Genomic DNA, 13,835 nt, shown 5'->3' with positions numbered 1-13,835 from the left:
TGCCTTTCAAATTAAATGAAAATAAATAAGACTTCTTATAAACACTTAGAAATATTTCTGGCCAAAATCTATCACCCACAGCATGCCTGATAATATTTTGTATAAATTTCATCCTCTGCAATGCTACTTAAATGGGAATGCTGACTTTGTAAAACAGAAGTATTTTTCTAGTAAAGACTAGCTCAAACAAATGACTGTCATTAATGGCTGACAAATCCAGACCTCAGGCTAGACTCTGGGTTTCCGAGATGAATTTTTAAAATATCACGAGAACCAGCTATGCTAAAATGTAGATATATTTCAAGCATAGAGAAAGTCGCTGGGGTTGGATCTTGAAAAGAAGGAAATGAACAGGTAAACCAGGAAGCATCTTTGGTTGAGAAAAATACCTTCTAAGACACAGACATATGGCAAAGCAAGAAATAAAGAAACAACTTGTTTGGCCTGTACGGTGAATATGAATGAGGCAAAAGTTGTTTCTTAGAACAGAAATTTTAAAAAAGTTTAAAGAAAAATGTTGAAAAATCTTGTTGACTAAAGAGTTTGATCTATTGTCTAAAAGCACCGGGGTACATAGGAAATATTTTTAAATGGCAGCAATATAATCAGCTCTGCGCATTAGAAATAAAGCTTTAAGTGTGGTATGGAGGATGGATTGATGTTAGGTAAGAGTAGAAATAGCAGAGACCTGGAAATAATTGTCCAGGTAGAAATGATAGGGATGTTGGCAATGGCAAGACAAAGGTTGTGACACATTTGCAAGATTTAGAATGTGAAAGGTACAGAACTTAATTACAGGTTAGAAGGGAAGTGGAGGAGTTAGAGCGATGGGCTGCAGATAAGGAAGACCCATTAACTGAGAATCAATCTGATGAGAAATAAGATGGCAGGTACAACTACCATCACAGAGAGCCAAGTAATCACAGTAACAATAATAAATTAATTATTACAACTACCAGTAATTGAGCACTTATAGAGAGCTAATTAGTAAGCAAATTGTATTACATGCAATAGCTAATTCAAACCTCCAGAAACTATTTCCCTCTGTTGAACAGGGAGGGGGAAATTGCAAGTTGAACAAACACTGCTGGCATAGTAGCTGTTTTAAGTTTTAAATGTTGCATCACATTTTATGCTCAAAACCCTGCCTCTACACACAGGCTTTTCACAGCTGCAACCACTGGACAGCAGGGGGCATTAGGGAGACTTTTCCAGACTGCAAGTGAACTTGGGGCAGCAACGGGATTCCTGCTTTGGCGATGCTGACATCAGCATCCAGAAGAAGAGGGAGCTGGATGGAGTTGGGGGTGCACACAGGAAGCATCCTGTGCCTACTCTATCAGTCGCGTTTTATTTTTTCCCTCTGAGGAAAAATCCCTTCTGAGGTGATAACTCGAGTTGACTTGTTCCATTCCATAAAAAAATGGGATTAGAGTTCCCCAGAGCCAGGGCTGGCAGCTCGCTCTCGGCATTTGTTCATGAACATTCCATACAACCAGACTAAGGTTTTTTAAACAGGAAGATGGATGAGCAACAGAAAGGTTTATGAAAGTTACAGTATTTGAACGTTTTGTATGAGTAACATCTACTCTTGTCAAAGGAAAATAGGTAAAAATGTGACTACAGGTTCAAGCAGAGGGTCTAGGTGATAGATATGTTTTTAACTAGCTGATGGTTTCAGAAAAGTACTTTGAGCAAAGCATTCATGGTAACATAATCCATTAACACAAGTCATATAAATGTCCTAAACGGTTTGCTGCAAAAAAACTTATGACCATTTAGTATCATCGATTTGAAAAATCTCATCCTTAGAAAGGGATAGTGCATTATTTAATTCTACTGCAAGGTATGAATCTCCTCTTCAACAATATTTCAGGGGAAGAGATCTCTCACACACACACCCCAAATCAGGCATCAGGGAAACCTAACAGATGATTATAGAAAAATCATCATCATCATAATCTTCCTCTAAAAGCAATAGATAACTTGATGAAGTGCTGTTGTAACAGATCTTCTCCGAGAGTTAATGATGAGAAAGATACTGCTGTTCTATTTTGTTGATGAAGAAACTAAGATCTTCAATAATACCTAACTTCACACAGCTCAAAAAAGAATGACCCACTTGACTTTAAAATCTAACATACCCGATGTCAAACTAGTGTTATCACCTATATCTATTATTAAAGTATCACTTTTATCAAACAATTTTAAATGCTTGAAGGGGATTAAGTGCTTATGCTCATGGGAAGCATTTGAAAGCCAAGGTCCATTCAAATTTGTATAAATTTTTACAGAATTGTGCTGTTAGACAGTTCCTTGGTATTTGTAATATTCACACAAATGACTAAATGCCACCTACTTATCAAATCTCAGTATGTTTTAGTACCCATGGATTGATGCTAATTTTACAGGAGAACAGTGCATGGAATAAAATAATATCAGTAAATTGAGAAAATAAGGCTGATTTGCAGGACAAAGTGTTTTTTTTTTTTTTTTGTCTTAGTGTCCACCACCTAAAAGTACAGATATTTATTTTTAACTGTTTACACAAGTGAGGTTGGGAGAGGAAGGCTCAGGTTTGGTAGATTCACAGAGTGAACATTCACCGAGTTTTCTGTGAGTTTTTAGGGTACTTCAAAAAGTTCACCGAAAAAAAAATGCAACTAAAAGATAAGCTTATTTTAGTGCAAAAAACTTTGACATGCATGCATTTGTTCATACACATTTCTATAAACTTTTTGAAAACCCTTCATTTGCATGGATTCCAAAAAGTCTTTACACCAAGATAAACATCTTTTAATTCCATCTTCCATGGGTTATGTGATGCAGAAACGAGGTGTTAGTGTATTATCAGATGCACTTCCTGGAGTGCTCCATATTTTGCCATATTTTCTTTGACTCAGAAACTTTAACACTGTTTTGAAAAAGAAGTCAATATTTGCTGAGGTATGTTACTTTACACATATTAAGTTCTAGGATTAGAATAGAATCTAATGATTCTAGGATTCGTTTGCTTTATAAAGCAGTGAATAGGAATGTCTAAGCCATATGTGCTCAAATTTTGACCTTCATATTCTCCTTTACTGAAGATTATCACTTGGAATAATTTAGTAGATCTCTTTTAGGGTATCACAATAGAGACCACAACATTTTTGCTGTACTTGCTCTCTGATCTCATTAGGATAAAAATAACAAAATGCCCACTAATAACAGGCATGCCCTTTCTGCACTGGAATCCTAAAATAGCCTTCTCTTTGGATGATAAGCTATTTAGGTTCACTTCATTTTGCCTCATTGTATTTCTGTCACCTTTGGTGCAATCTTGGTTACTAGAACGGAATGATGCTGAATCAGACAGACTATAATTTTTATTGCTATCATACCTCAAGACAAATTTATAGGCTGGACTTGATATCAGGAACTACTAGAAGGAATATGCCTTTGTTTTAATTTCCAAAATGCTCTGCCATTCTAAATTTGAAGTATCTTGAAAATAAACATCAGGAACCTGGCATGGGCAGTACATCCAGATGTTCTACAGATTCACTGTGTACACAACAGTTTCAGCAACTAGACTGTGCTACAGTTCTGTATTTGTATTGTGAAGTTAATATTTAAGGTGAAGATAGATCACAGAAACCTCATTACACTAAAGATCAACATTTAATCTCAATATTCTCTTCATGGAAGGCTAAGAGGAAGCATTAATTTGACAATACAATTGTCCTTTACTGTCTATGAGAGATTGCTTTCAAGAGTCCCCAAGCATACCAAAGTCCACAGATGTTCAAAAGCCTAATGTAATACCTCATAGTATTTGTCTATAATCTACATATATTTCCCCTTATGTTTTAAATCACCTCTACATTACTCATAAATACTTAATACGAAGTAAATGCAATGTAAATCATTGGTATTCTCTATCTTTAAGGCATAGGGACAAGGAAAAATGTCTGTACATCTTTATTACATTTGTAATTTCTCCCAGGTTGAATTCATGGATGCAGAAACTTCACTATACAGGGCCAACTGTATTTAGCCAATGTAACTATTTGGGCGAGTTAGATAAATATTTAAATATAGGCATAAAACAACATTTTACCCTGGCCAATAATCGCCTCCATCAAACTGAAGGCTGCTGATATTTATACTCAAGTTTGCTTCCCAGAACTGCCCAGCACAAGTGGCTAAGTGTATACAGGTGAGGTTTCTAATGAACCTTAACACTAGTCTCCTCCACCCAGAGACCTTCAGGTTCCATATGGTACAGAACTACCTAATCTGGACTCCTGTATTTATAGAATTTGACTGAATGAGGCCTATTATAATCTGTACAGAAGTCTCATTCCTTCCTCCTGTGTTACCACTTGCGTGCATCCCTCCCCTAAAATAGGACATAGGTCTAAAATGTTGGCATTTTTAATATACTAGTAATCCTACTACTTAAATGACACTCAATTATTCTCAAAAAATAATTCCTCTTGCCGTATAACTAAGATTGAGGTATATCACAGAGGCAGATGCCTTCTCATTCTGGCGTCTGCCTCTGTGATATAAGTTGCACCCTGGCTACAAATAGCTCACTTTTATCATCACTTCCCTTGCCCTCAGTTCCTCATTTATATAGTCATTTTACTTTTAAGTAGAATTAGTTCAGTAGTTGTAAAATATTCCAGATAACTCCTCACGTCAAATAGTACCTTTTGAGTTCATCAAGTTCCCGTGTAGTAAATGATATACATCAAAAACACAAACCCAATAAAATGCAAATTAAATTCTGCTAAAGTTACTCTTAGAAATTGGTGCAAACACTTCCCTAACCAACATAGTCCAGAATTTAGTGTTTACAATACAGTTTTGCTCATGATGGAGATGAGTGAACTACAACAGTATTCCCAATCCCCTTTCCCATTGCTAGTGTTGGTCATAAAGGCCTCCAAGAAATCTGCAGCCGACTCTATCCAGATACAGACCAAAAGGTCAGAGGTATACATTCCATGACACTCATGGCCTATGACTGTGGAGGGTTGTAGGCATTTATTCTTGTTCAAAATGTGGTGCAGCGTTTCAGAGCATCTGCTCCCATCCCCAGACATTAGCAAGTTTGAAGTGTGCCAGCATCTGATTTTGAACGGTATGCCAAAAACATATACTTGTTCTTAAACATCAGCCACTAGACTGGTCATTGGGTCTTCAGATTAGAAAGTATCGGCAGCCAGCACCACGGCTCAATAGGCTAATCCTCCACCTTGCAGCGCCGGCACACCGGGTTCTAGTCCAGGTCGGGGCACCGGATTCTGTCCTGGTTGCTCCTCTTCCAGTCCAGCTCTCTGCTGTGGCCAGGGAGTGCAGTGGAGGATGGCCCAAGTGCTTGGGCCCTGCACCCCATGGGAGACCAGGAGGAAGCATCTGGCTCCTGGCTTCAGATCAGCGCAGTGTGCCGGCTGCAGCGGCCATTGGAGGGTGAACCAACGGCAAAAAGGAAGACCTTTCTCTCTGTCTCTCTCTCTCTCACTGTCCACTCTGTCAAAAAAATAAAAAATAAAAAAAGTATCAGCAGATGGACTCAGATGCTAAAATTTAAGAAAACTGACCGCCAATTCAGAGATGGACAACCTGCGACGAATAACTGTGATCTCTAACTCAAAGACTGATTTGAAAATGCTTTAGCATTTTGCTGAAAAAGAGAAAGCTGAAAACATGTTGAGCTTCCAGAAGCATGAAATTTATTCCATTGAAATAAATAGAAGTCAGCCTCTTCCACCCCTTTGTGTGTACGTTTCTCTGACACACACACACACTCCTACCTTATGGCAAAAAAATTTATATATATATATATATATATATACATACATACATACATATAGAAATAAGGATCAGTGTCTGGCAGTGAAAACACTATGGCTTTGGGGGCTGGGTACATCTGCATTTGAATTCCAGCTCTGTCCCTAATTGACTGTAACATACTAATCAAGTCACTTATCCTCTGAACAGGAGTTCCCTTATCTAGAACATGGGTAAAATAGTTCTGAATCTAAGGCAATTCTGTGAGAGTAATATGTCAACTATCTGGCCGGAATGTAGCACCCACTCAATACATAACAACTATCACCTATATTAATTCCTAAGTGTACACTTAAACCTGTTTACATAAAACACAATTGTTTTATAAAAACATTTTAGCATTGCTACCTAAAGGAACAAGTCTAATGCTTACTACCCATTGAATTTTTCTTTTAAGAAAAAAACTATTAAATGCTTGTGATTGCTTAGCAATCTAACTTGTCTTTGCTTTGATGCAAAGGCTACATTATTTTCCTAATAAAGAGTCACCAAAAAGTATTGCATCCTCTCTAGAAAGTTTCATCTTTCCTTCAATGATGGTTTTTAATCGTCTTTTAATTTTCCATCTCCCTACCTGGTGGTTCTCCTTATATATTCTTGACATTTACCAAAAACTCACAGGTGTTTTGCTACCTGTCTTCACATACGTTGCCCTTTTCTTTACTTTTACACCCATTCGAGAACATTCAGCACCGTTTTTCTTGTGTCTCCCCTCTTGTCCAACACTCCAGGTCTCTCCAGGACCTTTCCAAGCAAACAGACATCCCGTACGGCACAGTGCTGGACTCGGCTGTGTATGAGCAGGTGCGCATGAAGGGGCTGAACCCTTTTGAGAGGGACAACATGTATTCCCAGATGTGGCGGATGATCAACCGAAGCAACGGCACCGAGAACAATGTTCTGGAGTCCCCGGCAGGCATTCAGAAGGTACTGGCCATGGTTCTTCATTAATAGCCTCTACCTGGTGATCTCCCTTGTGGAAACTGTGCAGATTTCTTTTTATTCTTTGGCTCTGGCATGGAGTTTTCAGCTCCGTTATGTTTCCTGTGGACTTAAAGTACTTGAGGCAACTAAGCATACCAGTAGAAGGAATGCAAAGTCCTCTGTGGTGTCTCCTGGACAAGCTTCCAGCCCGTTTCTAAAGCTAAAGACAACACATGCAAGGCTTGCTCTTTTGCTCAGAAAGGGTTAAGGACTTACAAACAGGAAGCCTTCAAAGTTTTTACAAATCTCATTGCAAATATCATTCAGGTTATCCAGCTCCTTCGAAATGACTCAGGGTACTTCCAATACTGTGTTTGTTTTCAGATTAGAACCCTATCTTTTCTGTGATTATGCGAAGCTAGCTGGAAGTGAAAGTTAATCTCCCCAACAAATAAGGTTTCTACCAGTGTCTGATTCTCTTTCCACATTTGAAAAATCATTTACATCTTATTTTTCTGTAGCCATCATTTAGAAGTAACTATAAAAAAAAAAAAAAAAAAAAAAAAAAAAAAAAAAAAAAAGACCGAGAGGGGCTTTTTCCTTTTTTCCTTTGTGTGAAAAGCTTCAAATGATTTGTTCTGGGCTACAGCTAAGAACATGTATACAGAAGCAACCCAGGCCCCATCAGCCTCTGTGAGAGGGCGAGCTGGTCTGCTGCTTACAGTTTCTCGAAAGGGCTGGCCTAATGAAGATCATATGGTTGGTGCTCAGTAAATAATTATAGAAAGACAGGGTCAGAACAGGACCCCTCGTGGTATGTGCTTTTTCCCTGTGACCCCCACCATACAGCAAGTTCTATGTTTCCGAGTCTATGTTTCCTGTTTATAAAGCAGACTCAATACTACCAGGTTGGAGAATGTTTCGACTTAAAAAAATTTTCGCCATTTTCCAGCGTTATTCTCTGCCTTTTCTCTTGGTGCCCTTTATCTGCCAATACGAAGGCCTCTAGAGCCAGCCTAGTAATTTTTACAGTCACCAAATCTCATTCTGAGAACTGATGAGGCTGACACGAACCTCCGAGTACAAATGATGCCCTAAAGGAAGTGCACTGTCCTTGAGATGTTTGCACTGCCCTCTAACTCCTACAACCTCAGGATACTCATCCCGGTTTCCCAGGGTCCCAGATATTATCCCAAAGCGTTTCTTTCTTATTTTCCTCAAAAGGGCCATGGGATCTTGAAAGGTGAATTTGATGGTCCCTCCAGTGGTGGAGTGGGTGCTGGGATGACAGATTGCATAGCTGAGTGGGCATGTATGTTGGGGAGGAGATTTCGGTGGGCATTTTCGGGGGTTTATTAGATAACTGCAGGATGCAAATGGATTTGAACTCCAGTGTAAGTATACTTACTTTGTGGCTTTTGGAAGAGTTTTTTTTTTCCTTGATATTGTCTATTGTTGAAAATAAATTTTATTTCCTGAATAATATACAGAAATCCAGAGCTTACATATCCATCCCATTTTAAGAGCCAAAGTTCCTCATATCTTACAACCTCTTTCTATACAGTCCCTTTCTGGAGAAACTCTCTCCAACCACACATATTCTCAATAAAATAGTAAAATCATGCATCTGTATGCATTCACTAATTTATACAGTCTGGAACACTTGCTAAGTACCAATTACATGTCAGGTGCTGCCCTAAGAACTGAAAATAAACTCATCAACTGAGAAATGGTCATTGGATTCATGAAACAGAAAATCAGGTGAGGACTATAAAACAGAACTAAAACTCGTGGTTAAACAAAATGATTTTCACTGTTATCGATGCTACAAAATAAAACAAATAGGGCAAAGATTAAAGGGAAAAGCTTTAAGTCAACTGGCTTCTCTCTGTCTCACTTTACTCTTCTGTAAAATAATAGTGTAGAAATTAAAAGCCTGAATTTCTCAGGCACATCAACCTGGGTTACAATCTAGCTCATTTAAAACACACACACACACACACACACACACACACTCACACACACCCCTAGTGACTTGAAATTCCTGGGCCTTTGAAGTTTCATCATGATAGGAATTCCTACCTCCTCACACAATTTTTGTCAAGATTAAATATAATATATGTAAAACATCAGTACATAATATGATCAGAGCTGTAAACCTAATTCATAAGATGGTTCTGAAAATTACCTGAAAGAATGTTTATGTAGTAAATTACAACCAAAAAACGTTATTGTTTGATATTCCCTATCACTGAAAATTGTGACATAATAAAGAGAGAATACAGTAAATGAAGTAGAAAACAATTTTTATTACTTGGTACTCTGTTAAAAAGGAGAACTAATGAGTTTAAAACTACAAAGCAGCCGTCAAATATTAAAGCATTATTTATTCCATCGTCTGATTTACTTCAGTGGTGGTGAAGAAAGGTGTTATAAACTCACAGTAGAAAATATCTACGTGAACTTTGTGTGTAGGATGTATTTTGAGTGTGTGGCTCTTTGAACTTAAGTCAAAGACAGCTGAAAATTGAATAGGCAGCAAAAATAAGTAGAAATGATAAAATGTATTTTGGTTCCGTTTGCAAGATCTCAGCCAGTTTCTATTGTAAAACAAAACCAACCGACCAACCAACAGGAGATAATCTTCGCTCCTGCTCAGTCTCACTGGGGGTTTGCAAAACTGATGACTGTAGCCTGTGAAATGTGCCTGTGGATTCCTCTTCTTTGAGCAACCCAGTCGTGCACAAAGCACACAGCAGCTTCCAATTCTCTGTCATTGATTTTTAATTTGTGCAGGCAGAAAAGACCTCAGAGGGCTACTAGGTTAACAGTCCACAAAAGGCCAAACCTTCTTGAACAATAACTTCAACAAGAGTCTGTATATATACTCACTGCCTTCCAGGAGAGCCGGCATCATGGTGAAAAGCATTCCTTACCATCTATTACTTTAAATAGATCCCATTCGTGTCTCAGGCTATGCTTACTCTTAATTGAACTACTTGTCTCATTTGGTTTCTCTCACTTAAAGGTAGATTCTTGCTCCCATCTAACATCTTCCTTTCTGTTTGTACCTAAGAAGTCTGTATAAATTGAGCGTTACAGAAATGAGCTCTGACGTGCTATTCTTGAGACATTCACCTGGACTGAGCTATGCTAATTACACTAAAACAAACTTTGTTTCTGTCTTATTCTGCCTAAGACCTTTTGCACACGTAGGAAAAGTATGACTTGGAAAATGGAGCTTAATTTTTTCCCACGTTTCCTCTGCAGTCATTTATTGAGTATTTTCTAGGTATCAGCACGTTAGACAGTGGGGGGAACATAAATGAAGACAAATGCCTTCACATAGTTAACATTCTGATGGGAGGTGGCAGATAGTGAACAAGAGGGAAAAATGATCTGTATTGTGTGTTCTATAATCTGAGTGTTAAAAAAAATCAAGAAGTGTATTGGAGACATGGAATATGGGGAAGCAAGGTAGTCTCCTTACTAGACCAAGTGGCTGGGGAAGGGTTTCATGAGCTGATGCTGGAATGAAGACTTGAAGTTCATGTCGGGGGGGTGAACACATGTGCATATCTGGGTAAAGTGTTTCCAGAGAGTCAGCCAGTGCAAAGGCTCTGAGGTAGGGGCATGCCTGGAAATCCCAAGGTGAAGGAGACCAGTGTAGGTCCAGAACTCAGGGGTTGCAGATGTGTAATGAGATCAGGAGGCAGAGGGTCAGGAGGTAGAGAGGAGACATAGCATAGTAACGTTTTGCTACTCAAAGCTGTTCCTGTAAATCAATGTGCACCATCAGTAGCAGTGGGAGCTTCTTAGAAATACAAACTCTTAGGCCTTCTCCCCAGCCCTGCTGAACGTGAATCTCAGTCTAGCAGGCTTCCACAGTGATTCATATGCATGCCCGAGTTTGAGCTGTGCTACTGCAAGACTGCAACTGCATGGAACATTCTACATGGACTTCTACGCTGTGTGGGATAGGACGCTTAGGAGAGCTTGGAACAGAAGAGTTACATGATCTCTAACTCACATTTGGGCACATCAGACGACTACTGCATTGAGCAAAACTGATAGTGGCAACGGGGATGCTGGAAATGAGTCAGGACGCCATGCTGGTCACTCGCAGCCTGCTGAAACCACCATGCAAAGTCAGCTCCTGCCAAAACACACATCTTAGAAGACACGAAGCCATTACTGGCAATAGCACGTTAATGGAATTTCGTCCACCAGATTACTCTACGAGGAATGACTGGGACCTAAGACAGGTAATTTCTGAGAGCAGATAAAGAAACTTCCAGATCTCAAGTAAGGATCAGACCAGGCATGAAGGATCTGTGCATTACACTGAAGTGGAGAAGGTGCCGATTACCACGAGAGCAATGATCCCTGCCTGGTGACTTCTTGTAGCTCAGGTGGAAGAACAGGTCCTCAATGAGGACCACTCTAGGGAAATAAAGATACTGAGGAGAGCAGTGGGCCTTGGGAGCAGCAGGTTAAACTGCCTCTTGGAATGCCCTGATCCCACGTCAGAGTGTCGGTTCAAGTCCCAGCTCCTTTACTTCCAATACAATTTCCTGCTAATGGGCCTGGAAAGGGGCCTATGGTGGCCCAAGTATTTGGGCTCCTGCCACTCATGTGGGAGACCCAAATAGAATCCCTGGCTCCTGCCTTCTGCTTGCCCCAACCCCAGATATTGCAGAAGTGAACTAACAGATGCGTCTTTTTCTGTCTCTCCCTCTAAGTTTGCCTTTAAACCTATCTAAATGTCAAAAAAGAAAGTCAGGATTGATATGATGAGCACTCCTGTCAGAGCCTGAGAACTGAGGAGGTAATTAAGCAGTACTTCAACCACAAAGGTCAAAGCAGATGTAAACTCAGATGAATGCTAACAGAGGAGTGGTGATGCCAGCAGCAGCACTATTCAATCAGAAAGATTGCATGGATTTTAAGTTCATCAATCCACAAAGTTCAAGAGCAGTATGGATAAAGACAGAACCATGATTGAGAACTGACCAGCTCCAGTCATAGAGTCAACTCATCAAGGATTCAGACCAACTAGTGGACTTCAGATCCCAACTCTAATCTTGGCCCAAAAACCTGGAGTATTCAAGCAGAAACAGCAAAGATAAAAGACTTAGCAATCAGGGCCGTTATCATGGATTTTGGAGTACCAGGACAGAAATAGCTAGCGTCTATGTACTGGTGCAGTAAGCCTATGGTAGTTGTATTTAGCCTGGCTGAGAAAAGGGGTGGAGTGAACCTGTTGCTTTACATATACATTCTACACATGTTCAGTGAGCAGCTGAATAGAACAGGTTACTTACCAGGCACTGTTCTACATGTTGAAAAGCAAAACAGAACAAACCAAGTCCCTACCCAAGAAAACAAAAGGCATGCTGACGGGCTCTAAATACAAATGTGAAGAGTAAGACTGAAAGGAAGCAGGATCAGAAAGATGGATATTGCCCTCACTTAGGGAAACATCTCTGACAAAGTGACATCTTACTAGACACCAGAAGAAGGGCTCGGGAGCCACATAGACAGTGAGAAGTGGAGGTGCGGGAGGGGACAGGAAGGGTTTGGATAAGAGAGATAGTATCTAACTTTTGATGGCCCAAGTGCTTGGGCCCCTGCGCCTGCATGGGAGACCAGGAAGAGGCACCTAGCTCCTGGCTTTGGATAGGCACAGCTCCGGCCTTTGCAGCCATTTGGGGAGTGAATGAATGGAAGGAAGACCTTTCTGTCTCTACCTCTCAAATAAATAAAATTTAAAAAAAAAAAACTGTGCTTTAGGTGCTACGTGGAGAATACGGAGGTCAAAGATGAAAGCAGAGAGATCAGTGAGGGGGCCACATAGTAATCCAAATGAGGCAGGTAGTGGGAGAATAAGGAGAAATCACAGTGCAAGAGGTATGAAGTGATTGCATTTGAGTTTCTTCGGAAGGGATCTCTGACAAGATTTTCTAAGACTGAATATGGGGTATGAAAAAAGAAAAGAAAAAGAATTGAGATCAAGTCCAATGTCAATGGCCTAAGGAGTTGAAAGAATGGAGCTGCCACTTGTGGAGACTCGGAAAACTAAGGAAGAACCCCTGAGAACTGGTCTTTGGCACAGGAGTCAACACAAAGTGCTTTATTACTGATCTAGGCAAAAAGTTCCTATTTAAAGTCATAAGACCAAATAGTGCTACAGAGGATTTGAGAGTATCGAGGAAAGCCAGATGTCTATCGAGAGTGATTCCTGGGGTAATCTAATATTTAGAGGAAGGAGAGACAGAAAGGGCATAACAGAGTTAGGAAGCATCTAACAGTGAGGCAGGAGGAAAACAGGGTAGGGTTTAGAAGCAAATGAAAAAAGGTTTCAAGAAGGTCAAAGAGTCCACTGTCTGTCAAAGGATGCTCATGAATCAAGTCTGATGGAACCTGAGAATTGAGCATTGATTTGGCAACCGACAATCAGTGGTGACCTTGACAAAAGCAAATCTTGGAGAGGCAAGGAAAAGAAATTAGATTGGCGAGAAAAAAAATAATTGCAAGACAGGAAGTAGAGATTACCAGAAGAGGGAACCTTTCCAAGGGGTTTTTGTTTAAAGGAAATTCTGAGAAATCAGAGGGTTTCTTGGAGAGGGATGTGAAGCTTTAGGATTTTTTTAATGGAAGAAGATAGATGCAGTATGTGTATGTTGATGGAATGATACAGAAAAGGGAGAAACTGACGCCACAGGAGAGGAACAGGAGAACTGCTGAACAACTTGAATTGAAGCCAAGTCCTAGGGTTTGGTGTACAAGTCAAAAGGCTGGATTTAGAAGCACAGTCTTCCCACAGTAAGAGGGAAGAGGGCTGAGTGTGTGCATACACATGCAGCAGGCTGGAAGACATAATGCAAGTATGTGAATTTTATTTATTTTTGAATGCTTTGCATTTACAGCAAGAAACAAGAAAGAAAGCTATTGCAAATCTATGAATAGGATCGCTATTGTAGAAAATTAAAGAGATACATTAGGAATGATTGTTTCTGAGAATAGAAGAGACCATAGACTGCTGAAATGTAATGGTGTTAATACAA

The 13,835-nt window shown here is 39.8% G+C and overlaps 1 protein-coding gene across 3 annotated transcripts in view; it reads left to right on the top strand.

The window, feature by feature from the left end:
• GRID2 (glutamate ionotropic receptor delta type subunit 2) overlaps positions 1-13,835 on the top strand; it is a 1,603,946-nt gene that overhangs the window by 1,286,471 nt on the left and 303,640 nt on the right. For all 3 annotated transcript variants that reach the window (XM_051819557.3, XM_051819556.3, XM_002716957.6), the window contains exon 13: positions 6,576-6,771. In XM_051819557.3, the coding sequence (XP_051675517.1) occupies positions 6,576-6,771 (196 nt within the window). The remainder of the gene's footprint in view (positions 1-6,575; positions 6,772-13,835) is intronic.

Source organism: Oryctolagus cuniculus, chromosome 8, assembly GCF_051225735.1.
Source record: "Oryctolagus cuniculus isolate XC-2025 breed Fujian yellow rabbit chromosome 8, ASM5122573v1, whole genome shotgun sequence".
In the NCBI taxonomy this organism is placed as follows: domain Eukaryota; kingdom Metazoa; phylum Chordata; class Mammalia; order Lagomorpha; family Leporidae; genus Oryctolagus; species Oryctolagus cuniculus.
This window is presented reverse-complemented; position numbering and strand designations above follow the sequence as displayed.